Source organism: Macrobrachium rosenbergii, chromosome 3 (assembly GCF_040412425.1).
Source record: "Macrobrachium rosenbergii isolate ZJJX-2024 chromosome 3, ASM4041242v1, whole genome shotgun sequence".
NCBI lineage: Eukaryota > Metazoa > Arthropoda > Malacostraca > Decapoda > Palaemonidae > Macrobrachium > Macrobrachium rosenbergii.
The window spans coordinates 16,782,362-16,806,047 of NC_089743.1; the positions used below are offsets into that span (position 1 = coordinate 16,782,362).

General features: G+C 45.6%; 2 protein-coding genes across 3 annotated transcripts in view; both read left to right on the top strand.

Moving 5' to 3' along the window:
- The window catches only part of Ppox (protoporphyrinogen oxidase), a 600,782-nt gene that overhangs the window by 549,482 nt on the left and 27,614 nt on the right, over positions 1-23,686 (top strand). The window contains exon 1 of one of the 2 annotated variants that reach the window (XM_067127752.1): positions 3,021-3,144. The exons of the other annotated variant lie outside the window; for it this stretch is intronic. The gene's annotated coding sequence lies outside the window, so the exon portion shown is untranslated. Of the gene's footprint in view, positions 1-3,020; positions 3,145-23,686 lie in introns of those variants that run through there. 2 annotated transcript variants of the gene reach the window in all.
- LOC136850640 (piggyBac transposable element-derived protein 3-like) lies at positions 204-2,272 on the top strand. The gene is made up of 2 exons (XM_067124384.1): positions 204-1,020; positions 2,124-2,272. Exons 1-2 carry the CDS (start codon positions 204-206, stop codon positions 2,270-2,272), a joined length of 966 nt encoding a protein of 321 aa, XP_066980485.1.

Consider the following 23,686-nt stretch of genomic DNA (forward strand, 5'->3'; position numbering starts at 1 on the left):
GTAATGTTGATTAGGTGCATGCACACACACATACACACACATCTTACACTTATATACAAAACAAACACATGCATATACATAAACTAATACATGACACGCACACACATAACATGGCATGTACTCAGACATACAACATAGCATACACACACACACACACACACACACTCCTCTCACTGCAGACCGCGTTATATGCAGGTTTGAACATGCATAACTTCACAGGCATTCCAGAGGGTGGAATTGGAAGTGATGAAGAAGATATAAATGATGATGATCCTCTTGACCCTTCTGGTGTTCCAGATGAAATAGCTGCTGAAGTAGATACTATGAGTCCTGTGGAAGATGATGAAGAAATGGAAGACATAGAAGAAACTGAAAGAAGGGATAAACGTCGCTGGATGCAGAACAATACTGAAAGGAAAGACATGGAATCGAAAAGTGGGAAGGACCGCGAATACGCTTCTAAGAAACTCTCTCAGAATTTTCCAGCGTCATCTTCTTCAAATGAATGGGATATTTTCATAAAGGTCTTTGAAGGTCTTATTGAACTCCTTGTGCATGAAACTAATCGTTATGCAAAACGTGAGAAGAATTGCCAAAGCTTTGAAGTTACATTAGAAGAAATTATGAATTTTATGGGACTCTTGTTCTTATCAGGATATAATATCAGATCAAGTGAGAAGGATTATTGGAGCAAAGCACAAGATCTTGAATGCCCTATCTTTGCTGCAGCTATGAGCAGAAATAGGTTTCAGGAAATCAAGAAGTTTCTTCATTGTGCTGACAATGCAAACTTTGGTAATGAGAAAATGGCTAAAGTGAAACCTTTGTATGATCGGAATGAAAACATTAGGCGATTTGGAATTCTTCATGAAATTCTGAATATTGACGAATTTATGACGCCTTATTACGGACGTCATTCCTACAAGCAATTCATCAGACAAAAGCCAATACGATTTGGCTTCAAATCATGGATCATGGCTAGTTCAACTGGGATGCCCTATTATGTAAAGATCTTTGAAGGTAATTCAGAAAACCAGTCGTCCAAGGAACCTTTAGGAAGCAGAGTAATCCGGGAATGCATTTCTGCTTGTACTGAACCTACCAATCACAGGTTCTATTTTGACAATTTTTTTACTTCATATGACATAGTCTTAGATCTGGAAGGAAAGGAAATAAATGCCACTGGTACAATCAGATCAAACAGAATAAAGCACTGCCCATTGCCTACTGCAAAAGATATGAAAAAGAAGCCAAGGGATCATATGATTATCGATCAGAAGGAAATTGTCGAAACTTCGACGAGAGAGATTGTACTTTTCCGCAAGTTGTAGTATAGTTTTATATATTCTCTTTAAATTTACGTAAGGTGGAAATGCGTATTATGTAGAAGAAGGATATCATGTTTTGTTGTGTTTGTATTTTTAGTAATGAAAGGCGTTGTTTTAGCTGTTTCAATTGTAAGTATACGTGTAATAATGCTTAACTACCACCGGTATTGGTTGTTTGTCTGTTGGTGAGTCGGTTTGGTGTAGGTCAGAGATGGCCATGAAGCCAGTCTCTTCATAACCTTGAAACAGTGTAGTTCGAGCTAGTGGGGACTCAAGAATGCAGCCATAATTATTAAGTGTCTACAAATCCACTTAAGTATTCCTATTCATCTTAAAGTACATTTAGGGAAACTTCCTTTAGGAGATATGCGTATCTAAATGTAAGGAGAATTTCTTGAGGTGTGCTTTGGATGAGGGTCGTGAAATAGAGATTGTGATCACGCCAATCTAACCAGTGTACATCGAGCTAGGAACAATTGAATACGCCAATGGTAAGTTCATATTGACGATTTGAAATGCTATACTTACTCTGAATGAGTTGGAATATGAAATGTTGAAATCGTTACGTGGAATGATGATGCTGTTGTTACTCTTTGCAGTAATTGCGAAGGTCTATCCCATTAGCGTGGCAAAAAGGTGTAGGAATGGTGAACATTGAACAACCTTTCATAGTAAAAGCATATAATAAAGGCATGGGCGGTGTCGATTTGTTCGACAGATCTTTGTCAGATTTTCGCCCTGCAATTATAGGAAAGAAGTGGTATTTTCCTCTTATTATTCCTGCTCTGGACACAGTGATGGTGTTTTTCTGGCGGCTTTATGAAATCAGCACAGGAACGACAATTCCTAACAAAGAATATAGATGGTCTATTGTTCAGACCCTTGTCAAAAGAGCAAAGCCTGAAAGGATGCATTCAAAAGCCCCAAGGTCAGGCCCAAAATGAAGCAAAGCTCTCCCACCAAGGGAAGTAAGGACAGACAACACTAATCATCGTACTGAATCTCTGGTATCTTCAAGAAGATGCATGGTGTGTAAGAAGAATGGGAAAATTCATGCTGGCAAATATTTCACGAAAAATAGAATTTTCCAATGCACATACCCTTTTCTGTTGTACAGTTATCCACAAACCTTTATTATGTTCTTTTATGTTATCTATTTTTTATGTATTCTACATGAAGTGTTTCCTTTATTATTTACTCAGTACAGGAACTTTGCTTTTCTGTTTATTCCCATTTGTTTACTTGCTTTCTTTGCATTAGTGCATGCTGTATAGCTGTGCTTGCACGCATGATTGTACATGTATGTGTTCATATGATTGTAATTCAAATTATTTTACTTTTTTGTCATGCTTATATCAATAAAATGCTGTATAAAAAAAGCATTCAGGTATAGAAAGTCTGAAATTTATAATTTTCATTTATTCCATGTACCCTAAAGTCCCATTGAACTCCCCAGGTGTCATACTTGCACATACCATGAAAATATAATAACAAAATCTAGCAACAGGTAATCAAACATAACAAAAACACTTCAGAAATTAAGTTTAATAAAGATCAAAGCATAATAAAGCACACTGGTATTAGCTGGGTTAAAGACAGGAACTTCTGTACAAAACATGGAAGAATATAGAATAAAAAGTAAACAAAAAAAAAAAAAGATTGAATAGATAAGGAAAGTAAGTGGGTAATTTTGAAAAGGTAAGACCTCCGCATAACAGATGATCCGTGTGTCAGGTGTATTCTCACTACTACTACTACTACGGTTCTCTACTACTGCTGAAGGTTCTTCTCCGACCACTCGTCCAACGTAGATCAGGTAAATTAATCCTTAGTGTTTAGTTAAGTTGTATGTTATTTTGCAGGGTCATAACCTGTTCTGTTGCAATCAGAGCTGTATTGTATTTAGGATATTTATTTAAAGAATGTTACCATAGGGAAACTTTAATAAAGTAGGGGATTAGGTGCTAGGTTAAGTATATCTTAGTTTAACCAGACCGCTGAGCTGATTAACACCTCTCTTGGGGCTGGCCCGAAGGATTAGACGTATTTTACTTGGCTAAGAACCAATTGCTTACCTAGCAACGGAACATACTGCTTAGTGTGGAATCCGAACCACATTATACCGAGAAGTGAATTTGTATCACCAGAAATAAATTCCACTAATATTTCATTGGCCGGTCGGAGACTCGAACTCGGGCCTAGCAGAGTGCTAGCCGAAAACTCTACCGACTCGTCCGAGGAACTGATTAGGTGCTAGCCTATAGTACAATCGTTAGCCTAGGCTTCCTACTCTGGCTCTAGCTAAGGTGACTGGTACATTTTGGTAGACTTGCTATTAACAGAACTTATACAACCAGCAAAATTATCGAGAATTGTGTGAATTTTTCAAGATTCATTGACGGCAAACGAGCAAGGCTAGCCAACTGGTACCAAGCCTGGTTTATACACAAACCAAAATGACCATGAACCTGTAGTGTGTTTATGTTGCCATGGAGCCTGTGAATGACCGGGGGACCCCACTTTTGGCGCCAAAAATTCGCTATAGAAAACATGACTAAAAAAATTGCTCCCCCTGTGCTTCGTAATGGTATTGCCAAAAGAAAAAGCAACCGGAAAACTACTGAATGGTAAGGGGGACCCTGTTGGGAACCGGGGTTTTGGGTGGGGGAACAAAAGTCGGGTTTCCTGCCAGCTGTAACATACAAAATTCACTAGTTTCTGACCCGCTAGTCTGCATACAAAAGGTTGTCCTGCTAGGCTACATATGGAAGGCTGACCCGCTACACTACATATGTGAGGCTGACCCGGTACTCTGCACACAAAATGTTGTCCTGCCACTCTCCTTACAGTAGGTCCTGATGCACCTACAGAAACCGTTAGCCTAGGGCACTTGTAACCTATAAGAACCATGGTTAGGCTATTCCCTACCTACATTAGGGGCGGACGGAAACTGTTAGCCTAGGCTACTTGTAGCCTACACAAGAAACATCGGTTAGGCTATTCCCTACCTCCCTACCTACATTAGAATGGGCTTAATTTTGTAATGCTGATTTTTTTAATATATCTGCTCTCAGTCTGGGCACCTTATCCGCATTTTGAAAGATTCTTGGCAAGCTCATATGTTCTGGGCAAGTGGTATCTGCATTTTGAAAGATTCAAAAATGACAAACTGCAACTAGCTCATAACCTGATCTGGCAAAGAGGTAATGGTCTGTATTCAGTGTAGCCGACCAGGTTACAAAACAGTACGACAAACTGCATACTATCCTGGGCTTCTTCTGTTTGCTGCCAAACATAACCTAACCTAGCAACAAAACAAATGTAAAACGGGAAACAGGACACACGGAACACCTTCTAGAGGGGAATCTGACTTACCATGAGTTTGAAAAGAAAGACTGCTGTGTGACCATGAATCGTAGGTTGTGATTGGTTGGACAGTTAATCAGCTTGACCTAGGTCCTACTATCCTGGGCAGCAGCCTTAGGAACTACGGGGTGAGAGAACGCCGCACTTCAGCTATCTTAAGAACAACTGCTGGCTGCTGAACAGGTGAAAAAATTGGGAAAATACAAATTGGTCCGGGTCTTACTTGTAGAATCTGGCATGGAAAGTTTTTCTAAATCAGAGATTGGGAATGATTGGGCAGCTCTTGGCGGATAGATTCAGATCATAAAATCTTGATGTAAGATGGGCCAGAAACACCCAAAATGGACACATTGAACACCCAGGTCAGAAAAGATAACTATCGCTGTTATCTGGAACAAAATAAAGTAACACGTGACTTTCCAAATGCACAAGGTTTGGAAGAAATGAAATGGTGCTTGTCCCATTTTGGTGTTGGTGTATGTATGGCCTAAGAATCATATCGAAGATAAAACAACATTTTGTTTCCTATTAGTGAATTGTTGATAAAAATGTAGTATTTTGTTGTTAGGACTTTTCTTTATTTGATTGATTTAAGTCCATAAAATTACTTTACTCCATCAAAGTAAAACTTCAGGAACAATTTTCCAGACATGTAATGTGTATATAATTGAATAAAAATGTTACCACTTTTTGTAAACTTCTCAGCAAAAATGCAAGAAAAGTTGAGTATGACAATTTATCTAGAATTGGTACAAGAGTCAAGATGCCATGACGTCAAGATACAGGACTGAAATAAAGGTTTTAAATTCAAAATTATCACTTAAAACACCATTATATTTGACAAAACTTACACTATATATGTAATATATATTTGTTCCAACATGATATAAAAACCGTTGGTCCTTTACATTAGGAATTACTTTCAGCGGAGCTGGAAATGGCCGTTGAACTTTTGAACAAGGTGGTTAGGCAGTTAACTACCATCCAGGAGGCGGGGAGTACCACCTGCCCAGATGTAAACATGCCAATATGCTTTTGGCCCTTGTGCACTGCAGACATGTTTCTCGCTCTCTGCCCTGACTGCTGTTGAGCTGTTATTCCGGTAGGATCTTTCTTGTTTTTGATTAATTACAAATGTTGATAAACCCCGTAAGCCCTCCTTTCCCTAGCTTTCATCTCCTGGGGTAGGAGGGAAGAAGTGCAATAGCTTCCTCTCGCATATTGATATGGACCCACATGCCCTTTGCTCCACCTGCAGAGGACGTGTGTGTGTTCTTGTAATTCTCCTTGCTCGGAGTGTTGTTCCTGGTCTGCCGAGCAATGGGCGAAGTTTGAGGGGAGGAGGCAGTACCGAAGGAAGCCAGCCAAGGTGTCTTCTGAGGGTTATACAGCCCCTGTGACTCCCTTGGTGGCTAACCTGTGGGGATCGTTTCTCCCTCCCGGCAAGCTTCCCCTTCTTGCTGCCTCTCCTTCGGTGAGGACTCCCCCTTGCCTTCTTCACTTGCTTCATCGGGTGTGGAAGGCCACGTGGGGGAGCAGATGATCAGGACATCCTCTCTGGGGCCTCTCCTCTCTCTGGGGGGAATTTTTACCCCTGGTGCGAGTAGAGGCTTCCCTTTTTGACCCAACTTTGCCTTCAGGTTTGGCAGTGGAGGCATCTCTTGGTGGGCAGGTTTCTGACTTCACATCTACCTGGCTGCACCTCTGTCTACCTGATGTTCCATCATTGGAGGGCCTGATCTCTCATCTGTTTGGCACTCCTGTGACGACCACACAGCTGCCACTTCCACCACATCAACCGTCACCATGATGTCATTTGCCAAGCTTCCTGTGACTGTCTCCACACACCTGGGCACCCAGGTATCAGCTGCTCCTTCTGCGCTCCATGCCATGCCGCTGCCTCCCGGCTTCCTGGCCACGTTATCTCTGCCTGGCCCCTCCAGTATGGTCATTGGTGCCTTATATCTTGGTACCTGCTCCTGCTGTCCCACGCTCGTTTCCAACTCCAGTTCCAGCTCCTGGATTTCCTGACTTTCGGCCCAGCCTGGCTCCTGCTCTTGCTCCACCTGTGCCTCTACCCATGCAACGGCTCCTGGCCTACCCGGCTCATGGCCTACCTGGCTCCCACACTGCTCCATCTGCCGTGGTAGATGCTGGCCCAACCATCGACATTCCAGCTGCCCTTGTTGCACCTGCTCCCCTGGCCCCCCTGGCTGCTCCTGCATCTTATGCTACTCCCTCTTGGATGGGGTACCTGACCACCATCCTGAAGAAGATGACGAAGTCGAAGAAGAGGTCTAGGAAGGTGTCGTCGTCTTCATTGTTTTCTTCCTCGTTGTCCTGGTCGTCTGCAACCTCCTCTTCTTCTTCTGAGACTCACCAGCCGAAGAAGAAGCCTGTCTCTCCCCCCCTCCCCCTAGAAGTCTCGCCCTGAGACTTCTAAGGGACTGCCTCCTTCCCTTCCACAGGGAAGGCAGTGGGATCTCTCATCGGCTCTTCCTGGCCCACGGGCCAGGGAACTGATTCATTGACCCCCGGGTCAGTTGTCTCAGGAGCCGAGGGCATGCAGACCTAGGCTTGCACTCCCGCTGCTGTGCCAGAGAAGTCTACTTCTAAGGCCAGCACTGTGTTCGACACTCATTGGCGAGCTGCGCTGAGTAGCCTGGTTTCTGAGGAGACCCAGGTACCCCTGTCTGGCACCAGAGAAACCTCTCTCTCCGTACTGACTCAGGCATAGGACGGGAGAAAGAGTCTGGACAAGCAGGTGAACTGACTCTTCCTGCTAGCACTTTTATGAGTGCCAAGCAAGGTTCCCAGGAAGGTGTGCCAGTCTCTCAAATCCAGACACCTGGCGAGATGGAGAAGAGGTCCCCTGCTCAGTCTTCTCGCAAGGTTTCGGCCTCAAAGAAGTCTGGGGCCCATCTAGAGGACAGCGCAAGTTCTCGCCAGCCAGCTGCACGTTTGACTCTACTCAGTCCCCGGTCACATTCACATGGCCAGCCTAGCTCAACTCACGTGGACCACTCCGCTCTCCTCGGGACAATGCTTCGCTGAGGTGAAAGCATTCTCGACCCAGGTTGCCGTTATCACCACAGGTTGGTGACTGCTCCCCGCCTGCTGCTCCTGCTGGTTCCGCCAACAAGACCAGCGGGGGTGTCCAATCCTCCTCACCTGTCCTGTCAACCTCCTGGGCTCCCCCTAGGAGGTGCGAGTTGGACAGGAGGAACTCCTGTGAGTCTTCTCCCCAGAGTTCGACCTCTGGGGCTTACATTCCTGGCTCGGTTCTCAGATCTACCAGAGCGTATGCCCGCGTGGTGCAGGAAGGATCACAGGTCTGCCGAGGTTCTCCCTCTTGCAGGGAAAGTAGATCGGGAGGACTGCACCCTGGAAGGACTCAAGGGTCCTCTTCCCCCCAGGACACGGACACCCCCAAGATACAGAGGACCTTTGCAGAGGTAATTGCACTGATTCATCAGCACAATGACCTCGGGGAAGGGGCCACGGCCTCGTCTGTGGATGGTCCTTTGCACCTCAAATCCTTCTGAGGACTGAAAAAGGAACCCAGGTTTTGGTCTGGTGTGAATGGTCTTGTGTCTGGGCAAGACAATTCTCTGCGATCGAACCTCTCGGACAGGCTGCACCCCCCTCCTCTGCCTCGACTGAAGTGTTTCTGCACGCCCTCGGAAGGGCATTGCCGCCTAAACAGGTTGACCCAGGCCTGGTTTGTCAGGTCCGGTTCTCTCATTGCAGCAACTCACTGCAGAGAGTATTTCTCTCTTGCAGCAAGAGGCAGTAACCCTGGAAGCCACCACCATGGCAGCTTTCCAGACAGTCTCCTGGTTGGATTTGTGGTCGTTCACAGTATCCAAAGTGGCTGCCTTCTCAGGGCACTATCGTACGCAGGGAGGACTCCGATTTCAGGAGACTGTGCCAGTCTGGAGGTAGAGCCATCTTCTACCTCACCCACCAGATGGCAAACCTGTGGGCCAACCTGGTCCTTAACAGAGAGGCACCATTCATTCTCTCTTCACCAGGTCCATGGGGCCAGAGTCTGTAGTGACCATGTGGAACAGACTGTTGCTGGGTTATACCTCTCTTCCCTAGAGAGTTGGTGGATGCTGCAGTGGATAAGTGTTGGGCCGATGACAGTGACCGCCTTGTCCTCCAGGAAGTGGCTAAGACCTCCAGGTCCTTCGAGTTCCACTGCGGCCCGGCCTTCCAGTCAGGCTAGCACTTCCTTGGCCCCTAAGAAGTCCCAGTCTTTGAAGGGATCTTGCAGGAACACCCAGCCTTCCTCTTCCAGCCCACTTTCCAGTCTGGTAAAGGGGGCAAGGGGGAGAAGGGAAAATGCTAGGAGCGGCGTTCCCCCCAACTGCTGCCATTGGGCAACATGGCAGCGATATGGAGCCAAGACCTGGATAGTGGATGTCCTTCAGGATGGATATCTGCTACCCTTCGAGTCTTGGCCACCCCTGACCATCACACTGGTCCGTCTCCGCACCTACGTTCCTGGTTCTCCAAAGGACATCACACTAATGCAAGAAGTGCAAGGCATGCTGAGCAAGAGTGCTGTGGAAGTCATGTCGGATCGGTCCCCAGGCTTTTACAGCCAAATCTTTCTCATAGAGAAAGCCACGGGGTGTTGGAGACCAGTCATAGACCTCTCCCCCTGAACCATTTCATTCGCCAGACTCGGCTCACGTGCTCGCCTCCATTAGGGAGAACGGCTTCATACTTACGGTGGACTTGAAGGATGCGTATTTCCAATTACCCATTCATCCGCCCTCTCGCAAATACCTCTTTATCCTCAGGCAGTCAGTCTTCCAATTCAGGGGACTCTGTTTTGAACTCTTGACCACTGCCCAGGTGTTCACAAGAGGTTTTCTCAGTGTCAGCTTGGGCCCATTCACACAGGATACGTCTACAGAGGTATCTTGACGACTGGCTGGTCCTGCTGAGTTCTCACTTGCAGTTGCTACAGGACACGGATCAGCTCCTCGAGTTTTGCCAAGATCTTGGGATCGTGGTAAATCTCAAGAAGTCGGATCTCACCCCCAAGCAGAGGATAAAGTACCGGGGATGCTGATAGATATGGTAGCAGCGAAAGTCTTTCCCTCAGACTTTCACATCAGTAAGTTCAGAAAGGCGGCACAACTGTTTCCGTCTCAACAGAAACAGCCAGTTCAGCAGTGGCAAGTCGTCACCGGTCGTCATTGGAGAAGCTGGTCCCTCATGGGCATCTTCACCTTCGGTCTCTACAATGGAGACTAAAGGAGTATTGGTCCCATTCCCAAGATCCCCAGTCCTTTCTCATCATCCCTCTTTCTGAGGAGGTGAGAGAGGATCTAGACTGGTGGATGGATGACAGGAACCTCTTAATAGGAGTATGCCTATATACTCCCCCTCTGGACATGCTTCTGTTCTCTGACACATCGACCAAGGGATGGGGCGCACACCTGGAGGAGTTGCTGACTTCGTGAGTGTGGCACCCAGATGCCAAGCACCTTCACATCAATATCCTGGAACTCAAGGCAGCCTTCCTGGCTCTCCAAGAGTTCCGGGATTGAGTGATGGGACACTCCGTGATACTGATGAGTGACAATAACACAACAGTGGCATACATCAACAAGCAGGGGGGGGGCCTAGTATCCCTCCCGCTCCACCAGTTGACGATGCAGGTGCACAAGTGGGCGCTGGCTCACTCGGGAGAGGAACAGAATGGTCCCTTCACCCGGAAGTTGTGGAAAGGTTGTTCGACCTGTGGGGGCGTCCAGTCATTGATCTGTTCACCACCCAGCACAACAGAAAAATTCAGATCTTCTGCCCAGTCGTGCCGGGCTGCTGTGGAGGAGCTTCCAGCACCAGTAGGAGGATCTATGCGTTCTGTCTGATTCAGCAATCCAGTGATCACTCGGGGACAACTGGTGGCGGTATCCTGACCTGCTAGCTTTCCTTTCCAAGGCAGAGAGAGAGAGAGAGAGAGAGAGAGAGAGAGAGAGAGAGAGAGAGAGAGAGAGAGAGAGAGAGAGAGAGAGAGAGCATCCTCCCCGCCCAACCTGCTTTCAACCCCACATTGAGCAGTTCACCTGGCAGTCCCTGATTCACTGAAGTGACCAACACGCAGCAATGGAGATGGCTGGATACCTCAGATCACTCCGAATCTCAGAATGAAGAATAAGAGGAATCTGGTGATAGAACTTCATTTCCCAAATGGCCACAATAAGCTGTAGGTCTGTTTTAGCCACGTAAAATAAATCTAATCCTGAGCCCTAGAGAGCTGTTAATCTCTCCTTTCCAAGGCAACTTTTTTTACGAGACGAGATGTTGCCCGGGAAAGTCCTAGGACATGGGTTATCTCTTGGTTGGAGCCTTGGGTCCTGTGGTGGCTGCTCAACACGTTGTGAAAGGTTTAGATATCTCCTCATCCTTTGAGCCCCCCTAACAGGACAGGTCTCAGGCCCCTGGCGTGTCTCTCCCCTAAGATGTATGGTTGTTGATTGGGAGAATGAAACACTGTGGGGAGTGATTTGGCTTTTGGCCTCTCTTCCTTATCCTCATCTCGACTCTCTTCCTAGAGTGCAGGCATGGAAGTAGACTCACCACTTCCAGATGTGCTCTTCATTGGCATGGGCCTACATGCTGGAACACAATCACTTTCTGGGTTCACGAGACAATGGAGAGTATTCTGCTGTTGGAGAAGATGACACCGTATGCTTCATCCAAGAGCTCAGAAGTCTGCAGCATTGGTCCGTTCTAAGAACCTTTCCTTTTGAGGATCATAGACCACCGTGCAACCTTTGGGATGTTGCCAACAAGTCCCTTTTTTGGGTCCTCTCAACACGTTGTGTAGGAAGGAACAGGAGACCAAGATGACAATGAAGACAAACCCCTCTCTTCCTTCTCCTCAATGCTTCCTATTTGCCTTATCTGGCGGTCGGTGCAGGTAAGCAACTTTTCCTTTCAGGATCAGTTCTTTCCTCCTACAAGAAGACAAACCCAATATTTGCCTTATCCCTAAAAGTTCTGACATTTCTTCATTTCTTCATGGAAAGGGGACCCAAAAGTCTGACAGTTGATCTCGCATTTTCTACAACCTGATCATTTTGTCAGAGGCAGTTTTCCCTTCCTTGTCTATCGACCAGGAAGGGAACACAAGGTGTGGTGAACTCCAGTTAGTTCATAGAGACTCACTCGGATTCCTCCCTCCAGCCAATGAGTCTTCCTAATGTAAAGGACCGATGGTTTGTATATCATGTCGGAACAAATCACAATTTTTTAAAGTAAATTGTATTTTTCCTAACTATACAAACCTGAGGTCCTTTACATTACATTTCATGCCCACCTCATCCCACCCCTCAATCTGGCACCTGGGCTGAAAGGCAAATTGGAATGGTTACATCTGGGCAGGCATTACTCCCTCCTCCTGGATGGTAGTTAACTGCCTAACCACCTTGTTCGAAAGTTTAACTGCTGTTTCCGGTTCCACTTAAAGTAATTCCTAATGTGAAGGACCTCAGGTTTGTATAGTTGGGAAAAATACAATTTTCTTTATAAAATTGTGATATTTGCTGTATGTAATATATATTAATTAATAAAAAAAAATCCGATAGGAAAACTCGAAAAATAGATACAGTACATCATAATGTTCACAACAAAAGCATTGAAATTTGCCTCAGGAATCTGATTTGTTCCAACAACAATGAATATTTTCAAATGAATTATAATGAACACATAATAATTTACTCAATTTATATCCTTATTCTGGTGTTCAGCTACCTAATTATTTAAATATCTAATCCTCTCGCATCCCAAAAGTTCACTAGACTTTCCCGTCCACAGCCCATTGGCTGCCAGCGTTTACCATTGATGTAAAGGAAACAGTATCCATGTTTATGGGCACAAATTTTTTGCAGATTTAATGCAGGAAATGGGCAGTTTGTTTACACAAGTGACTTAGCAAATATTGAGATGTCATCACTCGTCTACTTTTTCAAAGTGTTTAAAGTAAAAATTTCAAGAGCCTCATGACTAGTAAGTTAGCACTGCGTGCATGGCTAAACCTTAATTGGAAAAATGCCATTATTTTGTAATTTAGGAAAAAAGTTACTTTGATAGGAGCGTAGAGGTCTCGTTATGCAGTGTAGAGGGGCACAAGTCTCACTGATGCTGATGGGGGTTTATTCAAATGCATTTTCTGGAAGTGTTCAGAGGGCAGGAATTGTGCAATGTGTCACGGCCCGATCATTTACCCTAATAGGGAAAAACATGCAGAGAGAATATGACCTAACCAGATTTACCTTTACCTAATATAACATCAGATGCCTTGCCCTAACCTGGCATGCAGGGTATTGTTCCCCATGGACCCTCTCAAGTAAGTTGTAACCCCTTACTCTGCATGTCCTTTACATTAGGAATTATTTACAGAGCAGCTGGAAACGGCTGTTAAAACTCTTGAACAAGGTGGTTAGGCAGTAACTACCGTCCAGTAGGCGGGAGTCCCGCCTGCCCGAATGTAAACATTCCAATTTGCTTTCGGCCGTCATGCTGTGGAGGCTTGTTTTTGGAGCTTTCTGCCTGGTTGTCGTTAAGCTCTTCTTTCCTGGTGGGATCTTTTGTGTTGTTTTTGTGTATGTATTGTGTGTTTGATATTATTTAATATACAAACCCGCAATTTTGATGGCCTTGCGGTAATGTCGTCTTTCCCCCAGTGTGTGTGTTTCTTGGGGTCAGCGGCCAGGGTGTAATATCATTTGGGCCTCATGCCCTCCGCTCCTTGTTCAGGTGTGTGACTGTAATCTTTTCTGTCTTGTGCGAGTGTTGCTCTTTGCCGTCTGTGTCCTGGGTGGCTTTGCCAGGAGGAACCGTATCAGGAGGGGGTTTGCCAGGCGTTGTCAGAAGGTTATTTGCCTCCGACAGTGCCCTTGGTGACTGCCCCTTCATTCCTTCTGGTAGCTTCCCTTCTGACTATCTCTCCTTCACCCTCTTTGCTCACTTGTCTAGCAAAAATCAGGGGCGAGGGGGTTGCTGGTTGGATAACCTCTTCTCAGAGGCCTCCTCTCACTTTGTAGGACAATCCCCCTCGGAGTGAGAGGGGTCTCCCCTTTCTAATCTTTCTTGCTTTTTTTCTCCAGGTTGACAGCGAGCATCGTAAGGTGCAGCTGAAGTCCCCTGTGACAGGAAGGCTGCCCTCATACAGTAGATACTTCGACAACTACCACGGTGATGGTAATGGCTAAGAACCCCACGTTGGTATCAACACTGTCCCCTGACAAGGGGGACCAACCGGTGTTCGTTCTCTTGCACTCCTGCATGCTGTGCCACTGCCTCCTGTCATACCTGTGGTCCCGTCGGCTCTTGCTGTTCCTCCTGTCTTTTTGCTCCTGTTGCCCTGGTGGCCAGTCACCTGGCTGCTCCTGCTGTGCCTTCTGCCCCAGCTGCCTGATTGTCCCCTTCACCGCTGCTGATGTTCCTGAAGCTCCTGCCAGCTCCTCCTGCCTTAGCTGCCCTGGTCGCTCCTGTTGCTTCTCCTGGTGTGGACTTCCTGACTTCCTGATTTAGCTGGCCCAGCAGTTCCTGTGTTTCCTGACCACCATCCTGTAGAAGATGTCAGAGAAGAGATCGAGGAAGAAGTCCTGTGAGATGTACTCATCTTCTTCAACTTTATCTTTGATTTTGTCTTCTGCTGCCTTCTTCCCTTCTTCTTCTGAGGTTTGTCGATCGACATGAAAGACACCTACTTCCATGTCCCAATTCATCGGGACTCGAGGTTTTTGAGGTTTGTGTTCCAGCACAAAGTTTACCAGTTCAGAGCCCTTTGCTTCGGTCTGTCGACAACTCCACAGGTATTCATGTGTGTTCTAGCCCCAATGGCGAAATGGTTATGTCAGATGGGGGTCAGCATTTCGTTGTATCTCGATGATTGGCTTATTCGCTCCCAGTCGAAGGAAAAATGTGCGGAGGACCTTCACAAGACCACCTTCTTCTCACCCAGGATTTGGGCCTCTTGTTAAATTTCCAAAATCTCAACTGACTCCTTCTCAGGAAATAGCTTATTTGGAGATGAGGATAAACTCTCGGAGTTTTCGGGTTTTTCCCTCCCCCCAAAGGATAAACTCCTGCCTTCAGAAGACAAACAAATTTCTTGCCCTTCAGTTCTGTTCTGCAAACAGTTAGATGAACCTGTTGGGGACACTTTCGTCCATGGAGCAGTTCGTGTCCCTAGGAAGGCTACACATGAGAAACTTAGTTCTTTCAGAAAGTCAACTGGAACGGAAAGAAACGCCCGGATTCTTTCGTTTTTCCGATAATGAAGGAAATAAAAGATGATCTGGCTTGGTGGAATTCAAGAGACAAGCTCTCTCAAGGGAAGTCGCTTCTCCCTCTGAACCCCGACCTAGTGTTTTATTCAGACGCATCAGACCTAGGTTGGGAGCCCTCCTGGGAGACAAAGAAGTTTCAGGCCTGCGGACTTTGAAACAGATGAAGTGGCACATCAGCATGAAGGAATTGATGGCAATTCACTGGGGTTGCAAGCGTTTGCATCGGAGGTGTCCTGGAAGACAGTGTCCATCCACTCGGACAACACCACGGCTCTGTCTTATATCAGAAAACAAGGGGGAACTCATTCTTTTTCCCTTTGCTAAGCAACAAGAGCCCTACTCATTTGGGCGGATCAGAATCAAACCCATATCCTAACCAGATTTACTCAGGGAAAATTCAACATATTAGCAGACAAACTCAGCCGTTGAAAACAAGTTCTCCCCACGGAGTGGACTCTTGACCCTCTCGTTTGCATAGAGTTGTGGAAGCTGTGGGGAAGGCCAATTCTAGATCTGTTTGCAACCACAAAGAACCATCATCTCCCCTGTGTTGTTCGCCAGTGCCAGATCCACAAGCTTGGGCGACAGACACAATGCTTTTAGATTGGTTGAACATGGACCTTTATGCCTTCCCCCTTTCAAGATGGTGAGAGAAGTATTAAACAAGTTCCGGAATTATCAGAATGTAAAGACGATGTTAGTAGCCCCATTCTGGCCAGCCAAAGAATGGTTCGTGGACTTGCTGGAACTTCTCATGGATTTTCCGAGGCTATTGTCTCAAAAACCCAGTCTACTCACACAACCACATTTCAGGAGGTTCCATCAAGGACTGTTCACTCTGGCTCTAACCGCATTCAGACTGACTACAGATTGGTTTTGAGTGAAAGGCTTCTCAAAGGCAGTTGCAGAATTGCTCGTTCGTTGTGAGGATTCCTCTACAGATTGGTTTTCAAAGGCAGTTGTAGATGCTATTGCTCGTTGTAGACGACATTCCTCAAGCAAAGTTTACAGTGAAATTCCTCAAGCAAAGTTTGCTCGTTGTAGCCAAGTTTACAGTCTTCCATGACTGGTGCAGGAGAAACAACATCTCGCCTTCTAAGACATCTGTAGCAGAAATAGGTGATTTCTTCCTATATTTGAAGTCTGCCAGAAGCCTTTCCACCTCAACCATTAAAGGCTACAAAGCAATGTTGAGCTCTGTTTTTAGACATTGGGGTTTAGATATCTCCTCTAATAAGGATCTTTCTGATCTCATCAGTCGTTTGATACGGCCAAACAGAAAGAAGATAAGCTAGTAGCCTGGAATTTAGACGTGGTACTGAAGTGGCTGTTGCAACCACGTTTTGAACCTATGCAATCTCTATCCTTAAGGGACCTTACTAGGAAGACTCTGTTCCTAGTAGCATTAACAACTGCCAAGAGAGTCAGTGAGCTTCACGGTTATGATAAAAAGATTGGATTCTCTCAAGGTAATGCAATTTGCTCATTTACCTTAGGATTCTTAGCTAAGAATGAGTCCCCTGCCAACGCCTGGCCTCGCTCATTCATTATTAAAAGTTTAATAGATATTCTAGGTCCGGAGGAAGTTGAGAGAACCCTTTGCCCCATAAGGGCATTAAAATACTATTTACTGAGAACAGAAAAGATCCATGGGCCATCAAGCAACCTTTGGTGCTCAGTAAAGGATCCTTCTCTCCCTTTTCAAAAAATGCCTTGGACTTTTTTATTAAGGATCTAATTCTAGAGGCACACTTGCAAATTGATGAGGATACGTTGCCCATAGTGAAAGTTAAAGCACATGAAGTGAGGGCAGTTGCCATGTCCCTGGCTTTTAGGTATAATTTGTCCATTTCTTCTATTATACAAACAATGTTTTGGAAATGCAAATCGGTGTTTGCAGCTCATTATTTGCATGACATTGAAACTGACTGTGAAAATTGCAGTGCCTTTTTATTCTCTGGTTGTGTTTTTTGGTACTGTGCCCAGGGCAGGGGCAACTTTGTTATTCTTTGTGTGCAGTCAGACACCCCTTTGCAACAAAGGAATCCCACTATGTAGCAGACAACTCCTGGCTACACCGCCACGCTGCTATGCGTTGAGATGAGCACCATCCAGAGGCAGTACTTTCCTGTAGCAGCTCTTTCAACAGGTAAGGAATCAGCAAGCATTTTAACTAATGCTAGCAATAATTCTATTTCTTTTATGTTACTAATTTTAATGTATTGGGATAGGTAATCCATGCATCCCACTTCCTATAATGTGAGATTCAGCTATGTAATTACTTGGTAAGTAGCTTATATAAAAATGCCATTTTTATAATAAAATAAAGTTTTATATATACTTACCAAGTAATTACATGATCAAAACCTTCCTTCCTTCCCCTCGCATGGTTGGATGGCATAAACATATCGAGCTTGTTTGCTAAGCTGGTTCCTCTCTTACCCCGAAAGTGGGCGGGGTCACTTGCCTAGCCAAAACAAAAGTAGCGCTACCAGGAATTTCAAAATTCAAGCTGCTGGTTAATAGAAACTAATAGCTATGTAATTGCTTGGTAAGTATATATAAAACTTTATTTTATTATAAAAATGTCATTTTTCTCTACAACCCAGTTATAGTGCACCCCATTCAAACACTGCAGATGCAACTCACACTCACTCTCTTTCACTCCCTCATGTCGATATACTATAGGTTTCTCACCCCCGACATGTACTGACACAATCACCTTATACTTCTTACTCACCACCACCAAAGCCTCCTGAAATGGGGCTACTCCAGGACACATCATAATTCTCAGACTCTTCCGATACCTGTTCCACATTCAACACTCCCAAACGTCCAGGCCTCTTGCAAACTTCTTCAGTCACCTCTGCCCTCTGTTCATTCACACTTCCAGACACCTGCACCTTCAAACCTTCATCTATCAGATCATTCAATCCATACCTTGCACTTTCAAACAAAGAGTCACCACCCGCTTACTCTCACGTGCTACTACCAATCCTCTCGGCAGATACCCTGGTCTTATGTCTTTCATTTTCTCTTGTTTTCCTTCCCCAGGTAGTCTAGACATCATGTCTGCAACAATATTCCTTTTACCTGAGATATACTTTACCACAAAATCAAAGTCGCTCAAATCCTGTACCATTCATGCAATTCTAGCATCTACTCCCTTCATTTTCTGTAGATACACTAGAGTTTAGTGGTCTGTACGTACCACAAACCTCACTCCATACAGAAACAGTTGTAATGCTTTCACATACAGTCGCAGCGCAGCCAGCCCTCTCTCAACAGTCGGGTACTTTCACTCTGCCGAACTAAATGCCTTACTGTACTGACATATGCTATCACTTTTCAGTCTCATTCACCACTGGCTTCTGCATCAAATATCCACCCATCGACACTCCACGCACATCAGCATACACTTCTAACTCACTGGCATCTGCACTATAGTCAGGGTAGGCTGACTTCACATCCTTCACCATCCCCTCTTTTAATTTCTCAAATGCTTTCACCATCCTTTCATCCTGCCTCACAACTATACTGTACTCTTCTTACAGCCTGTCCATTTTGACAACGGCTTTGCAATCCCTGAACAATCTTCCACAAACTTTCTTCCAAACTCGATCAGTCCCAAAAATCCACGCAACTCTTGCACAGTCCTGGGTCAAGAGAAACTTCTCACTTTTCTACAAACTTTTAATGCCTTTTGTACACCAGACTCACTCACCTTATGGCCCAAAAACTCCACCTCTTCCATGAACCATTCACATTTACTGACTTTCACCCCACTTCCTCTAACTTCTTCATCACCACTGCACCAATCTCTTGTGCTCTTCTACAGTCTTACTCATCAGCAAAATGTTGTCAAGAAACACCAACACATTCTCACAGGGAAAACCAATCAGTACCACATTCATCACTCTTTGAAATGCAGCTGGGGCATTAGCTAATCCAAAACTGAAATTGTAGAACTGATACTGGTTTTACATAGTTGAGAAAGCAGTTATCGGCCTACAATCCTCCGCCACTGGCATCTGGCAATACCCCCTTACCAGATCCATCTTGCTAAACACTGTGTACATACTGTACACAGTCAGACACCACACACACAGGGAATCTTCCTTTCACTGTCATTTCATTTACTCTCTGGTAATCAATACACATTCACAGTCTCCCATCAGGCTTTCGTATTGGCACAATTGGACTATTCCAAGCACTCTTACTGGGTTCAGTCACTCCTGTCCTTTCTAATTCTTCACACTGCTCTTCAATCTTTCAAGCATCGGGAGCCAGGAAATATCGGGATCTCTGATAAATCAGTGTGTCATCTGTCAGCCAAATACAGAACTCAGGCAACCTAGCTGTCCCAAAGCCCTCATCGCCTTGACTCAACACACCCTTTCTTTCCCACAAAAACTCATACACCTGCACTTTGTCTTTCTTGCTCAACTTCTCATTCAGTCGCACCTTTTCTCTAAGCTTTTCTCTACTACACTCTTCTGCCTTTTCCCCTTTGGCCATCACATCCTATCCCTTATCATGTTTATCATTACTCAAATCGACCACATTTCTTAAGCTTCCCAATCAGTCACCCAGATGTATGCCTCCACTTTTGTTTTTCACATCCCCACACATACATGCATGACCCGCCTTATCTCATAACACACTTAGCTACCATCCAACATGACTATTCCACCCAAGCTTTCTGCGCCAACTCCAGCATTGGTTCCCCACCCTACTTTCACACTCCACACACTTCCAAAATCTCTTGGCAATTGTACGTCCTCCCATGCATACACCTCCAATCCAGAAACCATCTTCAAACTTATTGTCCATCCTCCTCCACATACAACTTCACACTCATTTCACTCCCCATTCATATCCATATCATTTCTTGTTCTGGGTGCACTTTTACCCTGTTTTTCTTCAAAAATGTGTACCCTAGCATATCATACCTCTCATTCACTCTATCCATGTCAAAATAATCCTCCTCCAAACCTTATTCCTGCAACCATAACTGACTCAACAAACCTCGCAGACACCTTTACTTCCAATCCTCCTATCCCTGTTACATATCCAGTACATTCCTCCCTCTGTGCTACATTTTCTTTTATTTTCTCTTACACATTTTTGAAAACCACATTTCCGCTACAACCAGCACCAGTCAACGCCTTCAGTAACGCTCTTAACACACAAACAACGATCTACTTGTTCCCCAAAACAGACATTCCCGCTTACAAACCCTTCTCTCACATGCAACACTCCTATCCCTTCCATACCAGAGGGCTCACCACGGTAAACCCCCTTCACACTTAGTTTCCTTGGGGTTGGGGTTTGGTACAGCAGACTTCCTTCTCGTGACCCTCCATTCCACGTCCTTCACACTTACTCGGAGGTTTCTTATATGTCCTGGCAAAATGCCCACTCATTCCACAGTTTCCACAATGACTTCTACTTACTCCTACTCTCCTTCCACTCTGGCAGTCTCTCACTCAATTTCCCACCTTTCCGCGGTGGAAACACTTCAGCTCTTTCGCTTGCGGACAGTTCACCAACATATGCCCTCTTTCCACAGCTGAAACACTCGCCATTGGCCCATCTGCAGTATGCCGTCACATGCCCAGTCCTTCTACACCTGTAAGACTCCTTATCACTACTACTCATTCCCATCTGACTTCCCCTCACATTTACATTTGTTCTACTCACACTTCCACTCCTAAACCTCTCTTGGCTTCTGTTCCAGCTTCTTTTCCTGTTATTTCCCACATTCACTTGCACATTCTTTCTTCCTCTTTCCACCCGGTCTCTCCTACACTCCTCCAACAAGGCTCACATCACACCTATCTCCTCACTCACCAAAGCGTCCGTATATGTCCTTCCATTTACCACCTCAGGCCCAATGTACATCTTAGGTTCATCGTCATCTACTGTCAGGTCTTCTAGGATTTCTAAAACATCCTTCAAGTTTAAGCTCTTCCTGGACCACCGCTTCCAATCTTTTTTATCATCTTTCAAAATTACCCTTATCTTCTCCTTGGACAAAGCTTATAACCGATGGGCATGCAAGCCCACTTCCTCTCCAGTTTTCATCTTCACCTCCTCAAACCTATCAGCCTTCATGAACTCATACCCTGGTTCACCCTCACACACAGCCTTCACGAACTCATACCCTGGTTCACCCTCACACATACTTGTATAGCACATCTTTAACTGCCCTTCCAGAATTGAAGGATGAGTATTTTTAGGTACCCATCTGTAGGTCTTCTCTCAAGTACCTCCGCTTTACCATCGGGGACATTGTTTCAGTTCAGAGCACTTTGTTTTAGACTCTTGACCACTCCCCAGGTGTTCACTCGCGTGTTCACACTTAGCTGGAGCCCATTTGCATGAGATACATCTTTTGAGGTACCTGGACTATTGGCTGGTCCTGGCAAGCTCATTGCCACAGTTGCTTCAGGACAGGGATCGTCTTCTCGATTTTGCCATAACTGGGGGGGTTGGTGATCAACTATGAAGTCAGATCTCACACCCAAGCAGAGGTAAGGTATCTGGGCATGCTCATAGATAAGGCAGCAGCAAGAGTCTTCCTTTCGGACTTGAATATAAGCAGGTTCAGAGAGGCAGCACAGAAGTTCCTATCTTGACAGGAACAACTTGCTCGATAGTGGCGAGTCGTTCTTGATCACCTGTCGTTTTTGGAGAAGCTGGTCCCTCATGGGTTGCTTCACCTTTGCTCCTTTCAGTGGAGGATAAGGAGTTTTGGTCTGTTGCGAGGGACCCTGATTTCTTTCCTATCCCTCTGTCAGAGGAGGTCAGGAAAGATCTGGTTTGGTGGTTAGATGACAGGAACCTCTTATTAGAGTACTTTTGGGCACTCCACCTCCCGATGCTTCTGTTTTCAGATGCATCGACCGAGGGATGGGGTGCACACCGGCAAGAGCTGTTAGTTTTAGGTGTGTGGGACCAGAGTGACAGACCTCCACATCAATGTCCTGAAACTTAAGGCAGCTTTCTTAGCCCTACAAGAGTTTCTGGACCAAGTGATAGGGCATTCCGTGGTGTTGAAGCGCGAGAATACCACGGTAGTAGCTTATGTCAACAAGCGGGAGGGATTGGTTTTCCTTCATCTCCACATGTTGGTGGTGCAGGTGCATGAGTGGGTGGTAGTCCACTCATCAGAGCTGTCAGCCAGGTACATTCCAGGCACCCGGAATGTAGTGGCAGACAAGCTCAGTCGCCAGAGTCAGGTGATAGGGATGAAATGGTCCTTACGCCAAGACAGTAAGGAGAAGCTATTCGATCTTTAGGGATCTTGTCATAGACCTGTTTGCGACCCAGTACAACAGGAAGTTACTGGTGTTTTTCTCAGTTGTGCCAGACCCATGGGCTATGATGCAGGACATGTTCCAATACCCATGGGACAGCCTAGAAGCATACAATTTCCCTCCATTTTGTCTCATTCCTCGGGGGATCAACAGTGTCATGATCACCCCTAACCTCAGGTTGACTCTGGTGGCTCCCAAGTGGCCACACAGCGAGTTGTATCCAGACCTGCTAGTTCTGTTGTCTAAGGTCCTGAGAGAGATTCCCATGTGGCCCTACCTGTTATGCCAGCTGCACGTCAAGAGGTATCACCAGGCAGTGGAAGCACTGGCACTTCATGCCTGGAGACTATCCAGCATCTCTTGTGAGCAAGAGGGTCTTCTTGACACGTAAGGAAGGAGATGTCTGGATACTTGCAATAATCCTCACCGACTGTGTACCAGAGGAAATAGGCCATCTTCTGTAGTTGATGTCATCGATGGGGTATCTCTCCGGTCATAGCTTCTCCTCAGTAGGCAGCGGACTTCCTCGTCTTTCTTCGCTGAGAGAAGGTTTTCTCAGTTTTGGTCATTAAGGGTTATAGAGCTGCTCTTGGCCAAGTCCTTCAATTGAAGGTGTTAGATCTCTCATCCTCATGGGAGATCTCCATGCTTCTGGGAAGCCTCAAACAGTCTTACCCACCCAGGGAAGTTGGATCCCCGAGTGGGCATGACTCTCTTATTGAGGAGCTTGACTCATGGGTCTTACGAGATGTTGAGAGAGTAATTAGGCAGGCTTCTTACCTTCAAGACTTTTCTTGCTTGCCCTGGCTTCATCAAAGAGAGTAGGTGAGCTTCATGGCCTTTCCTTCAATGTTAAACACTTGAGGGGCTGGGGATCTGTTACACTCAAGTTTGTCCCAGAATTCATAATGAAGACTCAAAATCCATTGGTCCCTGGTGCCAGATTTGAGTCCTTTTCGATCCCTTCCTGAGAGGACCTTGTAGGTAATGATCAAGATGAGATAATACTTTGTCCAGTTAGGGTTCTGCAGTACTACCTTAAGAGAGCATGATAACAACCAGAATAGCCCATATTTAGAGTGCCATGTGCCATATCTGGCCGTCTGAACAATAGGTGAAGTTTGCCAAGAAGAATAAGAGAGAGAAGGTCTCCCTGGTGTCACTGGGGTGCAATATTCCACCAGTAATGCAGAAAGTCCTTTACAGTACTTTCCTTCCACCAGATGAACTTCCTCCCACTGTTACTACTCCCAAGGGAATTGTTTCCCCTTTGCTGACTCTTACTGTTGGTTCGGTAGAGAGCTGCCAAGGGGGCAAAGACGACCACCGTGGTATCTCCCTGGGAGTCTCT